The sequence below is a fragment of the Narcine bancroftii genome, chromosome 2, assembly GCF_036971445.1.
Source record: "Narcine bancroftii isolate sNarBan1 chromosome 2, sNarBan1.hap1, whole genome shotgun sequence".
NCBI lineage: Eukaryota > Metazoa > Chordata > Chondrichthyes > Torpediniformes > Narcinidae > Narcine > Narcine bancroftii.
In genome coordinates, this window is record NC_091470.1 from 174,029,195 (window position 1) to 174,053,460 (window position 24,266).

At 46.7% G+C, this 24,266-nt stretch overlaps 1 protein-coding gene across 6 annotated transcripts in view; it reads right to left on the reverse strand.

The window, feature by feature from the left end:
- The window catches only part of hspg2 (heparan sulfate proteoglycan 2), a 556,383-nt gene that overhangs the window by 368,643 nt on the left and 163,474 nt on the right, over nt 1-24,266 (reverse strand). For 5 of the 6 annotated variants that reach the window (XM_069919165.1, XM_069919159.1, XM_069919161.1 and 2 more), the window contains exons 4-5: nt 6,646-6,755; nt 4,096-4,154 (exon numbers count right to left, since the gene is read on the reverse strand). In XM_069919165.1, coding sequence (XP_069775266.1) covers nt 4,096-4,154; nt 6,646-6,755 — 169 coding nt within the window. Of the gene's footprint in view, nt 1-4,095; nt 4,155-6,645; nt 6,756-19,082; nt 19,190-24,266 lie in introns of those variants that run through there. The other variant, XM_069919162.1, reaches the window with a different exon arrangement.

Sequence of the window (24,266 nt, forward strand, 5' to 3'; positions counted from 1 at the left end):
CGGGAAGGGGCAGGGGAAAGTGCACAGGCCTTCAGGCAGGAGGCAATAGGTGGACCGAGAAGAGAGGGCACACCTGTAAATAGGGAGGGGGGATGGAGAGGGAAGTGAGTGGAGAGCTGGAGGAAAGAAGACAGGATGGGGAAGAGAGGAAGAATGGGGAGTGGGCTAGAAGAAACCTGGTTCTTCCTTACCATCTAACTGTGGGATTGCCCCTCCCGCCACCATTCTGTTCAGACGCCTGTCTACATTTTGCTCATATCTTGATGAAGGGCTCAAGTCTGAAACGTTGGTTGTGTATCTTTATCTTTGCCATATAAAGTACACTGTTTGACCTGCTGAATTTCTCCAGCTTTGTGTTTTTACTTCAATCACTGTGGCTGCAGACTTCCATGTTTCACTGCAGTCTGTAAGGAGTTTGTACATTCTCCCTGTGACCTGCCCAGGTTTTCCCCACGTGCTCTGCTTTCCTCCCACCCTCCAAATCATATGGGTTGGTGGGTGTAATTGGGCAGCATGGGTTTCATTGGCTGTAAGGGCCTGCCCTGTACTCTCAAATTTTCTTTCAGAATTTAAATGCTTGGCACAAACTGGAGATGAGATCAGAACCTGCGCCAAGTTAGTCACCTGAGGGACAGAACGGCAGACCTAACTACAGTGAGAGAGGGCAGAGCCCTGATGGAGAAAATCTATGGTGAGACACTATTCCACAGTTAGGTAAAGATTAAAATTGTTATCTCATGCAATAAGAAGCCAAAAAAGGTCTTGGAATTTGCTGCACTGGGCAAAATAATGTGTGGATTGTTATCAGGGGGAGACGAAGAGTGGGCTGTCTGTGGGAGGAAAGCATGATCTTTTCCAAAAGGGTGTTGCTCAAGCACCGATGAGTGATGACTTTGGAATGTTGTGGGTCAGTGGGACATTTTTCAACTTTCCTCTTCTGTGTGATGAAAGAATCCAGTTGTTTGTCTCCTTGGTTGCAGCTGCAGGTTAGTTGCTACCTCATCTCCCCAATCCTTACCGCAGCCACGAGCCGGAATACCTCAAGTACATTGTCAGCCAGGTTCCCAGCAACTCGACATCTGCACCACATGGGCTCAGAGGTGGTGCTCTCTTACAGCTCTCGGAATCCAGGCTCAATCAATCCTGACCGCTGTCAGCATTGAGCCACAGACTAGTACAGGCCTTTTGGATCACAGCATCTATCCTGACCCTCATATGAACCCGACTGATTCCATATTCCTCAATACCCTGCTCATTCTGACAAAGGTGCCTCTTCTATCCTGTTTGTTCCCGCCTCCTCTGGCACCTCATTCACATAATCATACTCTTCAGCTCCCCTTTGTATCTCCCCCTCTCTCCTTAAAACACAACCCTCTACATTTCGACATGGGACACAGACACTAACCATCTACCCTATCTGTGCCTCACATCATTTTATATACTGTGTAAAAGTCAAGTTTTTAAGACCATCTTAACACTAAATTTAGAGGGTCGACCATTTCATGCATTCTACTTTTGATTGTGGTAAATACCTGCGTTGTTCAAGGCATTGGCGATGGGCAGGAAGACAGCTGGGAGATTGGGTGGTAATTCCATGTTCAAGGTGTCGGGAATTTGAAGAGCTGGTAGCCAGGGCCTTAGTGAGAGTCCGTGGTCGAGGCTTTGGGAGCTCCGATCAGCAGGTGGCCAGGGCCAAAAATGGGAGGGAGGGGGTCAACTTTTACACAGTATCAACTTATACACGAGTATAAATGCTACCTCCATAATGTCATTTCTAAGCCTCCTTCACTCCAGGGTACACAGTCAGTCCATCCAATCTCTCAATATAACTCAAGCCCTCCAATCCAGGGAATATCCCTGTGACTCCGCTGAACACACTCTTTCTTAATCACAGCCACCCTACAATATGTTGATCTGAATTGCATACTATACTACAGTGCACCCTAACCAATGTGACACCACACCTCTTGCGTTCATAGCTTTGTCTGAGGAAGACCTCACCACCCTGTCCACCTGTGCTTCCATCTTTAGCAAACTATGTTGTTGCAGCCCAAGGTCAGGACCTAGCCATTCACGGTGTCGGTCCTGGCTTGGTTCAACTTCCCTAAACCCATCCTTTCACATTGGTCCAACTTAAATTCCGTCTGCCATTCCATGTCCATCCATGTCCGATTAGTCAATCTCCTTCACCGTCCACTTCACCACCAATTTCAATGTTGATCAAAAAATTTATTCCATTTGATTGATTCTCATTTAAATACTTAATATAAAATAGAAGTCTGAAAATCTGGACTGCTTGGGGATTGGGTCGGTCCAGATTTTCCAGATTCTTGGGCTGTTCTTTTAGAATTCAAATTTAAGGAGGGATAAAGAAGAGACGAATGGGTAAATTTCGATAGTTTATTCATTAGCAAATACAGCGTGATTCATTGATCAAAACGAGCAGTTTTTAAATAAAAATTAAAATGCCACTGCATGCAGACAAAAGCCCACTAAATTTTAAAAGTTTGAAAGTTTTCAAAAATATTCTCAGGTGGCCCAGATTTCTGGCAGCCAGTTTTCTGGACTTCCACTACGTATGACAATGCACAAGGACCCAACGTCTTAAGCAGCTAAAACTAGACAGAAGAAGGGAGAGACGGCAGCGCGACTCGGGCAGACAGGGGAGAGACGGCAGCTTGACTAGGGCAGACAGGGAAGAGACAGCAGCGTGACTCGGGCAGACGGGGGAGAAACGGCAGCTCGACTCAGGCAGACGGGGGGGTGGAGGAGAGAAGGCAGCTCGACTCGGGCAGATGGGGGAGAGACGGCAGCGTGACTCATGCAGACGGGAGAGGGGGGAGAGAAGGAAGCTCGACTCGGGTGGGCAAGAGAGGTGGCGGGGATGGGGGACGGCGGCGCAACTCGGGCTAACGGGCTTAAAGGGGCAAAAATTAAAATGTTTCTGAAATCCAGATGATTCCGAACAACGGCAGGTGTCCGGTCCTGACGATCCCGGATAAAAGGTTAGGCATTGTGCTGTACTTTATACCGCAAAGATAAAGATACATAACTAACATTTCAGGTTTAACCCCTTCATCAAGGTATGATGAAAGGCTCGAGCCCAAAACGTTAGTTAAAGATCTATATCTTTGCTGTATAAATTACACTGTTTGATCTGCTGAATTTCGCCTGCTCTGTGTTTTCACATTTACCTCATTGAGAGTAGCCAGAATTGTCTTTATATGAAAACAAAAGGTATCACTCAATGTAGAAATCTGCAGCACAGTCAGGCTTTTCGGCCCACAGTGTTGTCCCAACCTCATCACCTTCTCTAACACCTACCTAGAACTTCCCTACTGCATAACCCAGTTCTATGCCCCATCTAACAATCTCTTAAAAGATTTTATTGTGCCTGCCTCCACCACTGTTGCTGGCCGGACTCTCCTACCTTGCAGGATGTTCTTACTTTCTAGCACCTTAAAACTGTGCCCCCTTGTGTTAGGCATTTCAGCCACGGGAAAAAGCATTTGGCTGCCCACTCAGTCAATGTCTCTCATCATCTTAAATACCTCAATCAGGACATCCCTCATCCTTAGTCTCTCCAAGGATAAAAGAGCAAGTTCACTCAACCTGTCAGGGAAGTTTGTGCAGTGAACATCAGTTAAATTAATCGTGAAACGACTCAGTAGCAGGAAGACGGATTTACTTTTTGCTGCAATGTCTGTGTGGATTTTGCATGTCTTCACTACGTTCCATCAGCTGTTCCATCTGTCTCCCACGTCTCAAGTTGGTGGGTTTATGGCTGGTGTAAACAGCCCCAAGGGTGTAGGTGAGTGATAGAATCTGGTGGGGGGTGGGGTGGAAAGTTGATGGGAATTGTGGGAGGCATGCTGCTGCAAAATAATTGGGTGTTGGGATTGATGGGAAAGCTCTGAGAGCCATAACAGGTTTGATGGGCTAAACGACCTTTCTTTACATCCCGAGCAAGTAGAGCACAAAAATAAGCTTTCACAGTTATTGCAGGTGTTCAGAACGACGTGCACCATTTTCAATCCCATGCTTGGTTTGCCCTCCCCTGGTTCTCAGAGAATGAAATTAAGCCACAACACTCACCTAATCCACACCACGGTGACCGACTGGACTCCTGGGATCCTGTAGAATTCAGATTCAAGCTGAGAAGAGAGGACATTGTTAGATGTGACGATAGATCTCGCTATGTCTTATATTGCCTCTACTTAGAGCATTGAATTAAGACTTAACCAAACAAAGCTTGTCTTGAGTCCAGCAGAGGGTTGTGCTTGTGCGACTGACACTGTGGTAAACCACCGTTACGCTATGATGGGCTGCTGCCGGCTGGACACGCCTCCCGAAACCGATCCTATCCATAGCCCCCCATTCCACTCTGCCTTGATCAGTCGATGAGGTTGATGGCTGTTCCAGTCTATAGTTAATAAAATTGATGCACCATCAATAATCACAAAAGACTGGCGTTTTATTAACTGTGGACTGGAACAGCCGTCAACCTCACTGACTGCTCGAGGCAGAGTGGAATGGGGAGCGTGGAAGGGGTCTATGGGTAGGATCAGTTTCAGGAGACGGGTCCAGTCGGCAGCAGCCAATCCTAGCGTAACAGACACCTCGTCTGTAGCATGAAGTTCCCCAAAGAATCAAATGGATCGGCAGCTTGTGAGTCTTATCAGGGACTTTGCACATTAAATGTCAGAGCAAGTTGGGACTTGGGCAAATCCTGGGTGCCAGGCAATAGCAGACCAACTTCAGAGCAAAGTGATTAAAGTTAGACTCAACACACGCTGGAAAAATCAAATGGCTTGAGGTCTCCAGGCCTCTGCAGCAAAAGCTCTGCCATATCACAAGAAACCCACACACTACCACCTTTTCTTCAGCATTGTGGGGAATGATGCAGTTAACCACAGCAGATGTAGAATGTGAGTACCAAATGTACTCTGTCTGAACCAGCCATTCTCAGTGGAGCCATACACCCCCCACACCCACCCCCAGAGGGTCACAGCACATTTAAGGAGGGCGCCACAGACTGAAATCATGAAAATATTTTTTTATAGTTTGTTTTTATGCAGCCAGTAGGAGAGAAGTACGGAAGAAATCTACTAAATTTGACTGCTTCACAGGGAAAGGGGTCCATCAACTTTGAGCACATCCTGAAGGAGGCCGTAGACAAAAAAAAGGTTGAGAATTATTGCTCTTGACTATCGACAAGAACTCAGAAAACAGAAAAAATAGATAGAGGCATATGAAAACGCTCAGAATTCATAGTGGAGACCAGCTGTTCCAACCTCGCCACAGTTAACCCCAAGCCTTGCTGATAATTTCCCAAATCATCTTCCAGTCCCTTTCCATATCTCCTCTAATACATTGGCCCCAGTCTCACCACAGCCTTCTCCTGAAATCATTACAGAAATGTTGCTTCCATCCATAATTCTGTGGTGGTCCAGTTTCACCTCAGTCCCCTCCTCATATTCCCTGAGGTACAGGAGCCCATTCAGCCAATGAAGCTCTGCTGGATCTCAGATTCCGTAAAGTATAGGAGCCCATTCAGCTAATGAAGACTCTGCTGGATCTCAGACCTTTCACCCGAGTCCGACTTCCCCCACCAGTTTCTCGGCTGCTCATTCTATTCCTCCCTGTGTCTCCTGAACCAGGGACAATTTACAAACAGACCTGCACATCTTGGAGATTAAATTTTATTTTTGTTTTAAACCTTAGATATACAGCACAGTAACAAGCCCTTTCAGCCCACGAGCCCATACTGGCCAATTGCATCCAATTGACCTATACTCCTGGTATGTTTTGAACAGTAGCAACATGAAACCCATGTGTTAAACTGGAGATGTGAGAGGATAGCAGATCAGCCAGAGGAAATCCACAGGAACACAGAGAGCATGAGCAAACGCCACACAGAGAGGCCCCCCAATGTCACCTGGGCTGGATCTGAGGCATCAGTTCGACCTGCTGCACCACTGGGCCACTTCAATCTGTTCTTTCCTCCAGGAGTAAAGCCTCTGCTGATGAGGGTGGTCACAAACCCTTAGGCCCATTGACCTTCGTCAGTAGAGAGGATTGAGTATAGACGTCATGTTGCAGCTGCTTAAGATGTTGGTGAGGCCTCATTTGGACCCTGTGCTTCAGCAAAGATGTTGGCAAGCGGGAGAGGGCATAGGGAAGATTTACAAGAAGGTGGCCAGGACGTGGGAGCCTGAGCTGTAGGGAAGAGAATGACCAGGCTATGGCTTAGTACAGGATGACGGTGATATCGTAAAGGTGTACAAAATCATGAGAGAAATAGATTGTTATTGGGTAACCCAGAGAGCCTTTTGCCCAGAGAAGGGAAATCGGTGACCAGAGGACCTAGGTTTAAGTTGAGGAACCTTTTTTGCACAGAGGCTGGTAGGAGGCGGTTGAGGTAGGTTCTATTTCATTGGTTAAGAAGCATTTGGATGGATACATGGATAAGATGGGTTGAGAGGGATATGGGCCATATGCAGGCAGGTGGGACGAGCGTGGGTAGGACACCTTGGTTAGCAAGTTGTTTCCATGCTACGTGACTTGATAACTCCATTGAGAAAATGAACATTATCCTGGTCTAAAATCCAGGATCGGGTGACAGAATTGGCCTCCTCTACTCACCGTGTCTATGATTCCTTCAGATATTTCTTTGAATATTTCGGACTCAAAATCTTCCAGTTGTGGATTGTACTCAATTGAATTTGTGAAGTTCACCAACACACGGTAGTAATCTGTAAAGAGAGAAACAGTACTCTATGTAGATCCAACAAGATGACACCCCAGGCATTTTTTCTCCTGTAAAATTTCATTCAGGAACACACAAAACCTACCCGCGGTTTCGTCTCATTCTCCAGACCTGCCCCGGGCACACCAAACACAGTACAAAAACCATCTCATCCTTTGTCCAAGCTCATGGTACCTCTACAAACATAAACAGGCCTTCGTGGGATCAAGCAATCTCCACATAGACCATGCCAAGACCAGGACCAAACCCAGGTTTACCGGAGCTGTTGAGTGATAAAGTTGGGGATTTCTCACTTGTAAAGAGGGGTAAAACAGCTGCCAATATGAACAACAAGGTCCCGAAACACAGGAAGGGAAGAAATGCCAAACCAGGTGGTCAGGGTTAACTGCTCCTCCATCTTTACGTCCCCTCTGAGAAAAGTTATCCCCTCCAGCACGGCACCCCTGAGCTTTTTAATTTAAATTTTGAAATATATAAATTTAAACAAACAACACGGTAATGGGGCATTTCGGCCCAATCACGCCCAAATAACCTCCAACCCCAATACATTTTTGACCAGTGAGAGGAAACTGGGGCACCCGGAGGAAACTCACGAAGTCACGGGGAAAAGGTACAAACTCCTTACAAGACAGCGCCGGATTCAAACTGTGGTCACTGGGGCTGTAACAGCGTTGCATTAAACGTGCCGCCCGACGCGAACTGTGCTGCCGTTTGAGGAAGATTTCAAATTTACGGGTTAACTCGCTCCAAGCTGCCCTCTTCTTCTTTCCCCACATCCTTGAGTCCTTTCTCAAGGTTTTTTTTCCAACAGCCCTTTCTCGTGCGCAGAAGTATGAACATTGACCTCTTTATAATCCAGTGGCTCATCTCTGAAGCACCTTTAATCTCCCAGCTCATGTCCTTAATCCTGTTGGGCTTTTGTTCCGTTTCCATAATGTCTCTTCAATGATAATGCCCCTGAAATATGTTTCTCATAAGACCCTCAATGTTCTCCCCCTGGGCCCCGGGAAGACTCAGTGGATGAATGACCTGCTTTAGATGACACTGATGCTTCAAGTTGGCTCTTCTGTCCAGCGCTGTGTAGGTCTCAGCATCCAAATCAGAAGTGTTCCTACGGTTCACCGTCAGTCACACAATCTGCCACTGTTCACCGTAGCTGGGGACTGTGCCAAGGTTGGCCAAACACAAGGAATCTGTGTGGACAATGACCAGTAGTTGCGGTTCCATGTATACAAGAAGGCGTGCAGGGTTTAGTCTCTTCTTCCATCTCTAATGGTCAGCCTTTTCTGTGACACAGAAGAAAATCATTGGGCCCTTGGTCTATGCTGACATTCAGATTCCTACAACCCATCCCCTCTCAGCCGCACCACGGATAACTCTCAGCACCCATTTAAGTTACCAGCTCAAGGTGTTTGGCTCGGGAGAGGTCATCGAAGCTCCTAGCGGGAACCCATGCAGTCACACGAAGAAAGTCCGAACCCACACGGATCGCAGTGGAGGGCAGGATTGAACCGGAGACTCTGCAGCCCTCTGCAAAGGCCGTTGACTGGAACAAAATGGAGTGTTTGGGTTTATGTGCACCTGCAGATGCTGGAATCTGAAGCCAAACATGTTTTTTCAGAAGGACTTTCACAGCTGATTTACACAAGTAGCAGCTGAGCTTTGTTGGCAACAATTATTTGAGAACATATTGCATACATCCTCTGCACTCGCCTCCCATCAGCTACAGTTGATCAGTGCCTCTCTGAGGATCTGGGAGGTTTCCGTGCATAGCTGGGCAGTGATGTCAATCCTGCTTCATCCACAAGCCCCAAACACTGACCAATGTACCCGTTCCAAATCCATGTTCTTGGCACATGCGTCACATACCCCCTCACGAAAGTTTACCATGCAAAATAAATTTCAATTTAGACAGGCAGTACGGGAACAATCCCTTCCAGCCCATGAACCCATGCCGACCAATTACACCCAATTAACCTATTTTTGAATGGTACGAGGAAACCGGAGCACCTGGAGGAAACCCACACAGACACAGGGAGGATGTACAAACTCCTTACAGAGAGCACGGGATTCAAATCGCAGTCAAGACCCTGTCACTGGTGCTGTAACAGCGCTGCACTAGCGGTTACACCAACCTTGCCACCCATAACCCGTGTTTTCAAATGAAAACTCATGTATTCCACACGTACTGGCGAAGGAGAAACATCGAGAAGGTTCTCCCACAACTCAGCAATCATAAAGCAGACAGACACATGCACCAAACATCACGCCAACTAGTACTGCACTCCAAAAGTAGTTGTACTTCCAGCCAACTGTTCTTGTAGAGCTACTCAATCACATAAAAAACTGCCCAAGCAGGTCCTCGTCGTCTAATGAGTCCAATCACACTCTTCAGTCCCAATCGGTCCTTCCAAGTAATGCCTCGCTTACGAATCTGCAGGGATCGTCTGAGACGAAATAGCTCAGTCCAGCAGAGTGTTAAACTGTAGATTTAAAGGTCCCTGATTCAATCCCAGGTCACAGCTGTTTCAGGGCGGTACAGTTAGTGTTGCAGTTAACGTAAGACTATTACAGCGGCCGAATTACGTTAACTGCAACACTAACCAGTTCTAATCCAGCACAGTCTATAAGGAGTTTGTACATTCACCCCGTGTCTGCTTACCTTCCAAATGCATATGGGGTTAGTAGGTTAACTGGAGTATTTGGGTGGGGAAGTCGCGCAGGCTGGAAGGGCCTGTTACCATACTGTATGTCTAAAAGATACTGCAGCACGATACAGGCCCTTTGGCTTAGCAAGTAAAATAAAACGGTTGAACAAAAATTAAAGTTTGTGTAGCAGGTAGCACCATACTAATAAGCGCCATCGACCCGGGGTTCAGTCCGCCGCCATCTCTAAGGAATACATATGATCTCCCCGTGGATTTCCTCTGGGTGCTCCAGTTCCCTCCCACATTTGAGAGATGTATGGTGAAGCAGGTTAACTGGTCACATGGGTGCACTTTAACGTCAAGGGCCCGTGAGCAGGGAGGGCCTGTTACTGTACTGTTCTTTCTTTGGCTTGGCTTCGCGGACGAAGATTTATGGAGGGGTAATGTCCATGTCAGTTGCAGGCTCGTTTGTGGCTGACAAGTCCGATGCGGGACAGGCAGACACGGTTGCAGCGGTTGCAAGGGAAAATTGGTTTGTTGGGGTTGGGTGTTGGGTTTTTCCACCTTTGCCTTTGTATGAAAACTCCCCCACCATGATCATTTATCAAAATCTGTGCTGAATGCTGGGCACTAATCACAAAACACGACTTCCTCACAAACACATCCAAATTTCCTTCAATTTGGAAGTCTGCAAGAAAATGTAATCAAATTTATAAAAGTCATCTAAATTAGAATCCTGGAGCACATGTGCATCCTTGGTTTATTCTAATTCAGGGAAGTACCATGCTTTACACGCAGTGGCCGAGAGATTGGTGTTCTTCACACTGCTGACAATTCAACTCTGAATCACTGCAATGCGACATGGGAGGAGATCTGGAACTTCCTGGAGACCTGAACAACTGGTAAGTATATGCTGAGCCAAGAGGTTGTCAAAATGAAATTTTTCTTGCTTTGACATCCAGATTTCTCTGAATCGAGTACAAAGCCTGCAGGGGATTGGATCCATACATCAGAGAGGCTGGACACAGACTGGGCGATCGCTTTGCTGAGCACCTCCACATCAGTGACTGAGATCTCCCAGTAGCCAACCATTTCAATTCTGCGCCCCACTCTCACGCTGACATGTCTGTCCATGGCGATAGGTACGGTCAGACCATCAGACCACCCATCAATTGGAGGAGCAACACTTAATATTCTGCCTTCTGAATTGTGGAGCCACCCAATCGCAGAGCAAGTTACAGAATCTAATGGATTTTGGAAGGAGGTAATGAGACAATTCACCATCCCCAAGACACCTCTTTCAAAACCCTCAAGGGGGCTGATTGACAGGTTTGGGGCGGCGGCTGCAGAGAGAGGCCGTTAAAGCGTTATTAATCTCAGCCTGAAGGAGGTGAAATGAGGTGGAGAGGAGATAGAAATAAGACTGATACAGACCACGGCTAGAGTGAAGGAGAGCACTGAAAATCTTCAGCAAGTCAAGCAGGATTTGTGGAGAGAGAGAGAGAGAGAGAGAGAGAGAGAGAGACAGACAGACAGACAGACAGACAGACAGACAGACAGACAAAGAGAGACAGAGAGAGAGAGAAACAAATAGGAGGCCAAGTAAATGAACATATACGAATTGGGAAATTACTGACTGAGATGAGCACTCTAACTAGGACCTAATCTTGGTCACCAGTGTAACTGTGTTAGTTATACAGCAGGAAGGCTGTAGGAAGCTTTGTACTGACATTCAGAAGTGTCCAGCAATTTCTGTTCACGTCATGTGACCATGCTGAGATTTCAATTGCATGTTTCATAGCACAAAATATTGGCATGAAATACTTACAACTCACAAATATAATTCAAGAGCTGCTCCAAAAAGATCCTCTGTTTGCTTCCCATGGGCTCTGTGAGACCTGCTGATTTCCTCCAACACTTTTTTTTGTGAATTTTATTTTCATAGCCTTTTTCAAAATTCGATGACGTTTACCATTAGTTTCTTTTACAAATACCTGTTGGGCTGCAACAAGTCAGAATTTTGTTGCCAGTGTACATTGTACATAACAATGTGGCAATAGTTACGAGCCCAGAAGACCCATAAACCCAGCGGCAATAGACATTCACCGAGACAAATGGTAACTTAAACAAAAGTGGCTTTTAATTATCTTTAAACATTGAAACAGAATCACACTTTATCTTATCACTTGACTTAACTAACCTAACTTTAACCCCTTCTAATCCTAAGCACATGTGTGTATAATGTGTGTGTAAGTTCAAAAAAGTTCTTTGGTTCACAGTCCAATCTCATTCCTCCAAGTTCACTGGTTGCAGGCAATTCTTATACTGTGCATAGAATGTAACATTTACAAAGTTCACCAGGCTTTGGTGCTTGAAAGGTAAATGGTTACAGCTCAGGAAGGTTCGTGTTGGTTTGGAGAGAGAGATTTGTTGTTGCAGGACATCCACAACTGATTCCTTTTTAATCAGCCACTCCAGGGTCTTGCTGACGAAACTTTCCCCTTCAGGGTTCTCCAGATGATAACCTCTTTCTTTCAGGTCACCCAAGAGTTCCTTTTTGTTTCTCTTATTCCAAGTGAAACATTAGACAGCCAGTCCTCTCCTCTTTGACCAGGGCTTTGACCAGGTTGAACTAAGAACTCACAACCCGTCTTCAAAATGGGGTTTTCCACAAGCTTGCCAGCTTGTCCTATTCCAGTCCCAGCTGCTGATGCTGGCTGTAACATTGACAAGTCATCTTTGTATCTCTCTCTGAAAGAAAGCCTGTTTGACTCTCTCTGCTTGCCAAACCACACGACCCTCCAGACAATCTGGGGCTCTGACAAGACCTTTCATCTGTAGCCTTTTTTGTAAACAATAATCCATTAGTGAAGTCTCTTGGGCACTCTCCAAAGCTCTTTCAAAGGCTGTGGAGCCGATATGTCTAGTATGAGGCAGAACTCCAGTATTTCAAATAAGATCCGTTTTAATGTGTTTGTTTGTGACCTACTCTAACAAACCTCTCCCAGTTTATCTCCCAAAAACATATCTATAGACTCTGTCACACAGTAAACTCATGATTATTATCATCAGAAACATTATTGTTTGCTGCACTGTTCCCAGCTCGGGATCAGACATTCCGAATTTCGATGCCCAGTTCAGACATCTGAACGCCAGTAAAAACATAATGCTGGAGAAACTTCAGCAGGTCATATAGCATACTTTATAGAGCAAAGATACATAACCAATGTTTGGAGCTTGAGCCCTTCATCAAGGTATGAGCAAAATCCAAACAAAATGGCAAAGAGGAAGAGGTAGCAGTGGAGCTCAGGCCCACGGGCAGGAGGTGGATGAGGGAGGGAGGGCACACCAGCAAACAGGGAAAGGGGTGATGGCTCTGTGAATGGAGAGGGAAAGGGGTGGAGAGCTGGAGGAGAGAAGACAGAGGGATGGGTCAGCACAGTTGGCGTAGCGGTTAGCGCAACACCTTTACAGCACCAGCAATCGGGACTGGACTGGGGTTCGAATCCAGCGTTGTCTGTAATCAGTTTGTACATTCTCCCCATGTCTGCATGGGTTTTCTCCGATTTCCTTCCGCACTTCAAAACGCACAGGGGTGTAGGTCAATGCCATGTAATTTAGGTGGCACGGATTCGTGGGCCAAATTGGCTTGTTACAGTGCTGTATGTCTAATTTACATTTAAAAAATATAATTTAAGAGGGAGAATGGGGAGTAGTCTAGCACAAACCAGAGAAGTCCATATTAATGCATTTTATTTGGAGAGTGCCCAGATGGAGTATTAGCTGTTGCTTCTCCAGTTTACAGGTAGCCTTGGTTTGACAGTGCATGAGACCATGGACAGACACATCAGTGCGGGAGTGGGGCACAGATTGAAATGTTGGCCACTGGGAGATCCCTGACATGGATGCGGATAGTCTCTCTGATGTAGGTGGAGGCCACAATAGGAGCACTGGATGCAATAGAGGACCCCTGCAGATTTTCTTGAAAGGACTGTTTGGTGCCCTGAGCCATGGTAAGGGGCGTGGGCATAGGTGGCACTTCCTGCAGTCACAGGGGAAGGTGCCAAGGGCGCGATTAGTGGGAAGGGAGGAGTGGTCGAGGAAGTCACGGAGGGAGCAGTCTCTACGGAAGGTGGAGAGGGACCAGACTGAGGCTGGGGTTTCACTGCAGGACCAAGGGCAATAACACAGTTGGATGAGACATGGTCTCCAACTCCCACCTGATCTAGCCATCTGCAGCCAGTGCTGCCTTGGGATGTGGGAGGAACCTGGAGCCCCTGGGGAAATACATGAAGTCACATGGAGGACAGGTGGCCACTAGGATCAGGAGCGAGTTCAAGACATAGGAGGTAAAGGTTGGAATTGGTGGGGATTTGGAAAGATTCAAGATTCAAAATGTAACCAAACATTACATGTAATATTACATAAGTGCAGTCGCCATTAGTGTTGCCCGATACCCCATACACTAAGAGAGAAAGAGAAGCAAAAGAGAGTCCATTCAGAGACACTGAGTGTCCCTGGATTCACCTCCAGCGCTCTCCCAGCCTCCACAGCCACAGACTCCTGTTCGATCCATTGGCCAGCCGAGCTTCCAGATCCACACCTCCGACATGATGAGGAAACCTTGCACGCCCGAGGCCCTTCTTGCCCTCAATACCCTCTCGAATCCCAGTTCCGATACCTGGTTCCCATGAATCCAGCAGGCTGTGCGGATTCCTCAGTAGGTGAGCCCCTTTCTGGCCCACCTTCCCGTGGGCTGTCTCCTATGCCTCTTCTCCCAGTTTTCCTCCCCAGAGCCTGCAATCCAGCACAATCGTGCACAGACCCTGGGGTTGTAGGATTTTAAAGCAAAACACCGTTGGCTCCTTTTAACAGGCCGTTTAAAGTCGGTGCCGAGCTGTCAGAATTACGGCCAGGCTGTGTCTGTGCTCCCCAGTCTCCTGGGTTTGCACCAGGGGCAGCCCTGCCGTTACAGATGAATGTTGGATTTACCAACGTTGTTACTTGATGGTCAAGGTGATTTCAGTCAATCAGCAGGCCTGCTTGACCAGTGAAGGCTGGTGCATCTTCTGAGGACTGCCAGAGCCGCTGAGAATGGTGGTGCCATTGCTGCTGCAGGCCTGCGGAGAGTGAAGGAGCAGAGATGCAGCACTCCCGCGGGATCCAGCCGCCCTATCGGCTGCCGTCGGCTCCGCGCAGGCTGCGAACATCCCGTTGAGGGAGCCAACAGTGGTTTTTATTTGAGATCCCGTGGTCACGGGGCCTGAGCCCAAGAGGGTGGCACCTATTAATTGGCAGCAGCCACGAGGGGCTGCAGACTCCGGGGAAACAGATGGGTGGCGCCGGGCACCAGGAAACAGAAAGGCCAACCCTAGTGTGAGAAGGAGAAGCAGAAGAGGCACCCACGAGACTGTGACCATGGAAATGGAGCAGTGAGGCGACTGCTGGCAACTCGAGGCGAGGAACCCACGGAAGCAGCAGGCTGCAGGAGACAGCTGTCAGGAGATTCACGCCGGGAGTGGACTGCTGGAGACTGGCTCGAACTGGCTGGAGGGGCACCGAAGGGTCCCTGACCCCGTCGGAGGTTTGGATCTGGAGCTTGTGTTGCCGGTGGTTTGGACTGGACTCTGTGTGGAAGCAAATCTACGGACACTCAGTGACTCTGGGGGGACCCTCTTTTGCTCCTCTATCTCTGACTGTAAAAGGCGCTTCAGGCAATTCCTGCCGGTGACGAACCTGTCTGCCTTGCAGCAGGCAAAAGTGAATTTCATGCAATATGAAACTGTTTTATTACTGTGATAATCAATTGAAACTTGAATCTTAAATCATGAAATGAACAGCACTGTGGAGATACATACTTCTATCCAAAGTCAGCAAATGTTTGCCATCTTTTGTCCTGATATGGAAGAGAATGAGGACTTGAATCAGGGAAAGAATTCCATCTGGTTTATAACAGGATTCATTTTTACTCATCTTTTGGTCACATCAACCAAGTCATAAAGTTTTAAAGCAATGTATGAAGGAGGAGAAACTTTCAGAGTGGACTATTCACGTAGTGTCTGCGTTGGACAAAAACACTTGTAAATTTTAAATCAAACTACAGGAGTTACTCAGTTGAAAAGTACGTTTATCTCGGGTGTTTTACCCTTCTCTATCGACGTACATGCCAACACATTCACTGACCTCCTCCGACTCCCAGTTCACCCTAACCCTAACCCTTACTTTTATGTAGCAAAGATAAACATAACCGACGTTTTGTGCTTGGGGCCTTCATCATACTATGAACAAAATGTAAGGCAGGCGCCCAAACAAAATGGTGGGGAGGAGGGACAGTGGAGGTAGGAGGTAATAGGTTGATAAGGGAGGAGGGCACACCAGCAAACAGGGGGGAGGAGGATGACTCTGTGAATGGAGAAGGGGGTGGAAAGCTGGAGGAGTGAAGAGAAAGCGATAAGGAAGAGGGGAAGAACAGGGAGTAAACGAGTAGAAAAGCCAGATTCGAACCATTACAGCGCCAGCAACTGCGGTTCGAATCCTGCGCTGTCTGTAAGGAGTTTGTATGTCCTCTTTGTGTCTCTGTGGGTTTATTTTGGGTGGTCCAGTTTCCTCCAGGGTTGTAGGTGTATTTGGGCCGCAAAGGCTCATGGGGATGGGGGAGCGGGCAGGGGGGAGCACTACCCCTCCTCCCCCCTCACCTGCCTGCATTTTCTTCATAATGTCTGGGCTCAGGCCCGAAACGTTGGTTCTGTATCTTTACGTTTACTATATAAGGGTCACCGTTTGACCTGCTGAGTTTCTCCAGCATCATGTTTTCACTCCATTCACAGTGTCTGCAGACTTGAGTCTTTTACTTCCAGGTACTCGTTCTCATCCTCGATTTTGAATGCCTCTTGCACCTCTCTCGTTCCTCTGTTAACCCTCCAGCCAACCATCCACCCTGATACCAGCCTCTTGCCAATTCCAACCTCGGACCTGCAGACCGGGCACCAAGGTTGCGGGCTGCGGAATTCCTTTCGCAGGTGGGATATAGGTTTTCCTGAGCACCTGAGCTCTCTCTTCAGATGCCAGCTAGACCCTGCAGTTGCCAGCATTTTTCGTTCCCCTCCCCGTTCCCACACTGTGTCTGTCCTCTGCTTCATTTAGTGACTGGGTAAGGCCCAATGTAAACTAATATCCCTCCTGGGTAAAACCCATCGACATGAACAGTGAATTTTCGAATTTCATCAATCCCTCGCCTGACCCAGTGTTCCACTGTTTAAATCTCTCCTTTAGCCCTTCGTATCTTCCACCTCTCACCTTTCTCTAGTAGACTCCTCCCCTACAAATTCTCCAGTGTCCTATGGCTTCCTGGCCCCTCCCCGCCCTCTTCTCCAACTCCTTTTTATACTTCCCATCTCCCCCTCCCATCATCACGATCTGACCCAAACCATTGCCTTTCTGGCCCATGACCCCATGGTGCCCAAATACTCTAATTAACCTACAACCCCCGGTACTTTTTGAAGGGTGGGAGGAAACAGCCAGGAGAAGACACTGGGAGAACGTACAAAACTTCTTACAGGCAGCGCAGGATTTGAACCCAGGTCGCTGGCAGACAGCAACAGTGATCATCAAGGATCCACACCACCCAGCACACTCTGTTCTCACTGCTGGCATCAGGAAAGAGGCATCGGTGCCGTGACTCGCACCACCGGGTTCAGGAACAGCTGCTCCCCCTCCACCATCAGACTCCTCAGACAAACTCAATCAGGGACTCGTTTAAAGACTCTTACTTTTGCACTTTATTGATGTTTTTTCCTTTCTGTATTGCATAGAGGGTTGTTTGCAGTTGTTTACTTGTTTACATTGTGTACAGTTTCTGTTTTGCACTAACAACAATAATTCTGCCTGGCCCGCAGGAAAAAGAATCTCGGGGTTGTATGTGATGTCATGTACGTACTCTGGCAATAAATCTGAAATCTGCAATAGTTTGAATCAGGCTTATGATTCGACTTATGCCTTCCACATATTCAAGGACTCTGCTTCTACTACGGTATGTTAGAGGAGGGTCCACAGATCAGCCTCTGAGAGGAAAATAAAATCACTTTCTCTCTGCCTTAAACGAGTGACCTCTTGGTATCAGATTCTCCCAGCGAATCTTATCCCCCTCCATCTGCTGTGATTACTTAGCATTCCTTCATTTTTAGTCAAGTTGATTCACACTCTTTGTCTTCAGTTGACACAAAACAGGTCCTAGTTCAAGTTTATTATCATCTGACTGATCATATAAAACCAGACGAAACAGCATTGGTCTGGACTACGGTGCACACACATTCACAGCACATAATAATCACAGATATACCTAAAGATAGGATATAAACAATGCAAATAAATTTAAATTTAGACACACAGCAGGGCAACAGGTTGTTTCAGTCCTCGAGCCCGTGCTCCCTAATCACACCTAACTGACCTAACAACCCTGGTACGTTTTGAAGGGTGGGAGGAAACCAGAGCCCCTGGAGGAACGACATGGGGAGAAGTTATGAAGTCCTTACAGACAGCACCAGTTTCGAACTCCGGTCGCTGGCACTGCAACAGCGCTGTGCTTTCCATGCCACCCCTACTTCAATCTCAAGAGATCAAGGTTAGAGGATAACGTTCATCAACCTCACAGTCTGCGGTAAGAAGCTACTTCCCAACCTGGCAGTCCAGATTTTGATGCTGCTGTACCTCCTTCCTGATGGTTACCTTTCCACATCAGATTAATGCACACTTAGTTAAGTAAACCAGTTCTGAACTGCTGCCAAAGCCCTTTCTTAAATAAGGTCAACAGCACTGCACACAATGCTCCAGCAGTGATCACACCAATTCCATATTGAACTGAAAGATAAATCCCTTTTTCCCTTTTCGAGTGGAGTGTCTTGAGCTCAATTCAAACTGAAAGTTAAACAGACCCATAAATTCACATGGCTAATGGCAGACATTAAAATCCAACAAAAGGAACGGATTTGACAGCTTCCCTGCAGCTGAGAAAGACTGTTTTGAAACCTGTCAAACATGACTCTTTTATCTATTTAAGCTTCAAGTATTAACATAGAGTGCTTCTTCCCTAGCTTTGAACAGAAGCGAGGAAGGAAGGAATCAATCAGGATGATTTAGTCAGGAAGAAAAGTTTAGGAAGCTGAAATCAGACAGGGCCCTCCAGGAATAGAAAGCAAGCATGTCAAAACTCAAAACAGAGAATCAAGAGGGTCAAAGTGGCCACGAAGTGCCCTTGGCAAATTGAATTAAGGAAAATCCCAAGGCATTTTATACATGCATTTACTAAAGAGGATAGCAGGGGAAAAGGTGGGCCTACTCATGGACAAAGGAGGGGATTTCTGCCCCGAGCCAGAGGAAGTGAGTACTTTGCATCAGTATTCACCAAGAAGGATACAGAGTGGAATAGTTTCATGTGGGGCTTGCTCATATTTGAGGGTGCATGGCTATCAAGAGGCTGGGTGTTTTAGGTCTGTTGAAGATCATTAAGGTGGCCAATTTAAGTTTTAATTTGGACATAGAGCCCATGCTGCTCAAATACCCAATTAACCTACAACCCCTGTAGTTTTTAAATTTAAATGTAGACATACAAACAGTAACAGGCCCTTCCAGCCCATGAGACCATGCCACCCAATTACACCCAAATTAACCTGCTGTGGCAGCGCACATCCTCATAGCGAACCAGCCCCGCTTGTATCGCCACGTGGTGGGGCAGCCGTGGGGAAATGGTGTAATCAGAGGTTTCTCTCTGACTCTAGCATCCTTCCCAGCGATATGACATCACAATGCAGCAGGTGACTGAGCTCATGCTGTCCTTAAAGGGGTGTGCTGAATATGAATGAAAGCAATCGTTAACGATACTCAACATGGTGGCTGTGTTTCTTCCACTGCTCACACCGCCACACTACAATCATTTTGAAGAGTGGGAGGAAACTGGAGCACCCGGTAGAAAACCCACGCAGACAGGGAGAATGTACAATCTCCTTATAGACAGCGCTGGATTTGAACCTAGGTTCAAATGGACTCTGAGGGAACTCTCTTTTGCTTCTCTTTCTTGGGCAATGCTAATGGTGAATCTTTGTCTGCAGACTAAGGGCAATTTCATGTAATATGATATGACATTTCTGTTTTATTACATGACAATAAAGAGTGTCTGTAATCTCTACAGGAGATCCCACAGGGATGGAGAGTAGCCAGTGTTGTTCCTTTGTTTAAGAGGGGCATTTGGGATCTTCCAGCAAACTGTAGGCCGGTGTGCCTATTAGTGGTAGGGAAGCAAAGGAGAGGGTTGTTAGGAATAGGATTTACTTGGATTTGCAAAAGCATATTTATTCAGGATAGTAGCATGGCTTTGTGTAGGGGCAGCCCATAGTCCTCCATTCCTCTCCCACCCATGTACCTATCTAATCTTCCCTTATATGTCAAAATCAAACCCACATCCACCACCATCACTAGCAGCTCGTTCCACCGCTGAGTGAAGAAGATCCCCTTAAACATTTCACTTCTCATGTCCAAAAAGGCTCACTCAAACTCAGCCTTTTTGTATTAACCCTATCTGTGCCCCTCAATTTAACCTACAACCTTCCAAGGTGACACCAACAATCCGACCACGTGACTTACAGCAGAAGCCAGTCCTTGGTGCGTCAAACAATAGAAATTCCTCGAATGAAACACAAAAGCCTTTAGATGCTGTAATTGTAGTTTAAAAAAAAATGCTGGGTCTCACAGCATTGATAGAAGGTAGATCTATTACTGACTTTTCAGGCCTAGGCCCTTCCTCAAGGAATGAGCAAAAGACAGGCAGGGGCTTACACCAAAAGGCTGATGAAAAGGGAAACACAATGGGCCACAGATGCTGTGATTGTAGCAAAAACACCAAAGTGCTGGAGGAACTCAGCGGGTCTTTTCAGCATCCATAGGAGACAAAGATATATCACCGACATTTCGGGCCTGACCCCTTCAAGGAATAAGCAGAATAAGGAAATCTCCGAATTCAGACAATGGGGGAAGAATCCAGACCAATAAATGGTGCTAATTGGATGTGATGAGGGACGAGGTAGAATTTATCAGGCCTGTGGAGGGAGACAGGGAATGGAAATACGTCAGAGAAGCAGGGGGTGGAGGTTTTAATAAAACCCGTCTGGTTGGAGAGATTGGGAGGGGGAGAAGTGCACACCCACAGACAATATGTGTGAATCGGATATCGTAAGAGGAAAGGTGAGAATTGATTTGGGTAGATTTTGGCTCTGTGAAAGGAGACAGAGGGACAAGGGAAATGAGAAAGACAGAGCTAGAGGAAAGGAGACAGCGGGAAGAAAGGGAGGGGGTGTCTAATGGAAACCGGAGAAGTCAATGTTAATGCCATCCAGTTGGAGGGTGCCCAGATGGAAAATGAGGTGTTGGTCTTCTAATTTGTGTCTGGCAGTGCACAAGACCATGGACAGATATGTCAGCAAGGGAATGGGGCAGGGAATTGAAATGGGTGGCCACTGGCTATTCCTATTCCCCTCTCCTCTCCACCTTTAGTCCCTCCGTGACTCCCTAGCCCACTTCTCCCTCCCCACCAATCGCCCCCTTGGCACCTACCCTTGGGACCGCAGGAGATGCTCCAGTTTTATACACCTCCTTCCACCCCAACATTTGGGGCCCTAAATTCTCCTTCCAAGTGAAGCAATGCTTCATTTGTGAATCTTCAGGGGTCATCTTCTACATCAAGTCTCCCCTTCTTCAGAGAGACTGGGCACAGACTGGGAGATTGCTTAGTTGAGCACCTTGGCTCAGTCCGCTCCCAGTTCAACTCCCCCATCCCACAACCTTGTTGCCGTATCCGTCCATGGTCTCATGCACTGCTTAACTGAGCCCACCCGCAAATTGGAGGGAAAACACCTCATCATCCATCTGGACACCCTCCCAGCCAGATGGCATGAATTTCAACTTCTCCAGTTTCCATTAGAAACTCCCTCTCCCCCCCCCCCATCTTCAATCCCTTGTCACCTTTCCTCTAGCTCTCTTTCTCCCCTTTTCCCTTGATCTCCTTTCGTAGAGCCAAAATCTACCCTCATCCATCCATCCTTTCCTCTTTCCTGCCCTCCCTCTTTCCATAAGCAATTAACACCTTTTATCTGCTGGACTGCACTCCTCCCCTTGACTTTTTTCCCTTTTCACCCTCCTTTTAAGAGGAAGAGCTCAGGCCCGAAACATCAGTAAAATATCTTTACCTACTGTGAGACCAGTTTCTCCAGCATTTCTATGTTTTAACTATAAATTCCTCAACATCAGCGGGATTTATCAGCGTTTCTGTATAAATCACCCTCTCTGTATCACTTCCAAATGAATATTATTTCATGAAGCATTTTTGGAAATCCAAGGTTACCAAAAATGCGATATGAAGTGGTTTCTTCCATGCTCAGTCGCTCCCTTTAACCTGCGTGGCTGGTGATTTAGCACACCTGGGAGGTTTTACTGAGAAGGGAAAGCTACAAATAGAAAGTAACTTCCTTTATACTGGGACACTATATGCAAAATCATAAAACCATGGGACAAAGGAGCCTAATTAGGCCATTTGGTCCATCAATTCTGCCCACCATGGCTGATTTACCATCCTTTTCAATCCCATTTCTCCCTGCAACCCTTGATTCCCTTCGATCAAGAACTGATCTGTTTTAAATATACCCAGTGACTTGACCTCCACAGCTGTCTACGGCAACAAATTCCATAGATGGTCTGAAGGAAACTCCAATGAGAAAGTGATGAGAATGTTGAACTTTTTGGCACGGAACAGCAACGGAGACAAATAGAATGCACCTTGATGGAAGGGAAGATGTGTATCCACATGGAGGGGAAAGCAAAGGGGGTTGAGATGAAGTTGAATGAAAGGAGGCGCATGAAGACCACAGCAATCGGCAAAGACCGATTGCATTGTGACAGAGGATTTAGATATGTTTGTGGGAGATAAACTGGGAAAGGCTTGTCTTATTTGAAACACTGGAGCTCTGCTAATGCTAGACATATCAGCCCCACAGCCTTGTCAAGAGCTTTTGAGAGTGCCCAAGAGACTTCACTAATGGATTGTTGTTTAGAAAAAGACGACAGATGAAAGTATTTGTCAGAGAGAGAGAGAGAGAGAGATACAGAGATGACTTGACAATGTTACAGTCAGCAGCTGCAGCTGGGACTAGAACAGGACAAGCTGGCAAACAAGGAAAACCCCACTTGGAAGATGGGTTGTGAGTTCTTAATTCACCCTGGTCAAAGCCTTTGTGGTTCATGCAAGAGGAGGACTGGCTGTCTAATGTTTCACTTGGAATAAGAGAAACAAAAAGGAACTTTTGGGTGACATGAAAGAAAGGGGTTATCATCTGGAGAACCCTAAAGGGGGCAAGTTTCATCAGCAAGGCCCTGGAGTGGGTGATTAAAAAGGAATCAGTCGCGGATGTTCTGCAACAACAAATCTTTCTCTAAACCGACAGGAACCTTCCTGAGTGGTAACCATTTACCTTTCAAGCACCAAAGCCTGGTGAACTTTATAAATGTTAAATCCTCTGCACAGTATAATTGTTTGCAACCATTGAACTTGGAGGAATGAAAAGTGAAATTGGACTGTGAACCAAAGAACTTTTCTGAACTTACACACTCATTACACACAAGTGTGCTGGCATTAGAAGGGGGTCGATAGGTTAATTAAGTTAATAGTGATAAGTTAAAGTGTGATTCTGTTTTCATGTTAAAAGATCATTAAAAGTATCTTTTGTTTAAGTAACCATTTGTCTTGGTGAATATCTATTGCTGCTGGGTTTATGGGTCCTCTGGGCTCGTAACAGCATCAAACAGCCTATTTCCCTGCTGTAAATTACAAGTAATTCTGCACTTTCAGGACTGTTTTTTTTTGAAAGAAGTATCAGTGATGTTCACATGCAAAAAAACCATTCTACCTTTGCATGCAGCATGCCATGTCTTGCTCTGACCCAAGGCAGATACAACAGAGCAGAACTGGGTGCAAGAACACTTACCGTACTCAGGAGGCTTTGGGCTGCTGTTCATTTCTGCTACAACTGGAAACACCACAGGATGAACTGAGCCATTTAGGAGGGAGACACAGACAAGCAAGGGAGAAGGGCAGTGGTGCCCCAATGAAACACGGCCACAAGGAGGGAGAGGAAGAGGAGCAAAGGGCAAAAAGGTGGAAGAGAAACAAGACCAGACAGACCCAGAGAATGGGGGAGAGAGAGAGAAAGAGAAAGAAGGTAAGCAAAGACACGATAAAACAGAATATTTACAATTCTAAAATACAATCTCATTTAGCACAAGTGAATAGTTCAATGCTGACTAAGGAATTACTAAGTAAGTTTGGAATTGTTTGCATTCGCATTGGTCTCAGCGCTGGAGATGGTTGACAGGATGTTGGCATTAAACATTCAAATATCCCAGGGTTTTCTACAACATCCAGCAGATTAATCACAGCATTGGGAGACACAGGGCCAAGTGTGGAAAATGGAGAGCACCCTCACGGCCAGACAACAAACCATGACCCTCACATCCAGACATCAAACCACCACCCTCATGTCCAGACATCAAACCGTCACCCTCACGTCCAGACATCAAATCGTCACCCTCACGTCCAGACATCAAACCACCACCCTCACAATCAGTCATCAAACCACCACCCTCATGTCCAGACATCAAACCGTCACCCTCAGGACCAGACATCAAACCGTCACCCTCAGGACCAGACATCAAACCGTCACCCTAACGACCAGTCATCAAACTGTCACCCTCACATCCAGACATCAAACCACCACCCTCACATCCAGACATCAAAACATCATCCTCACGAC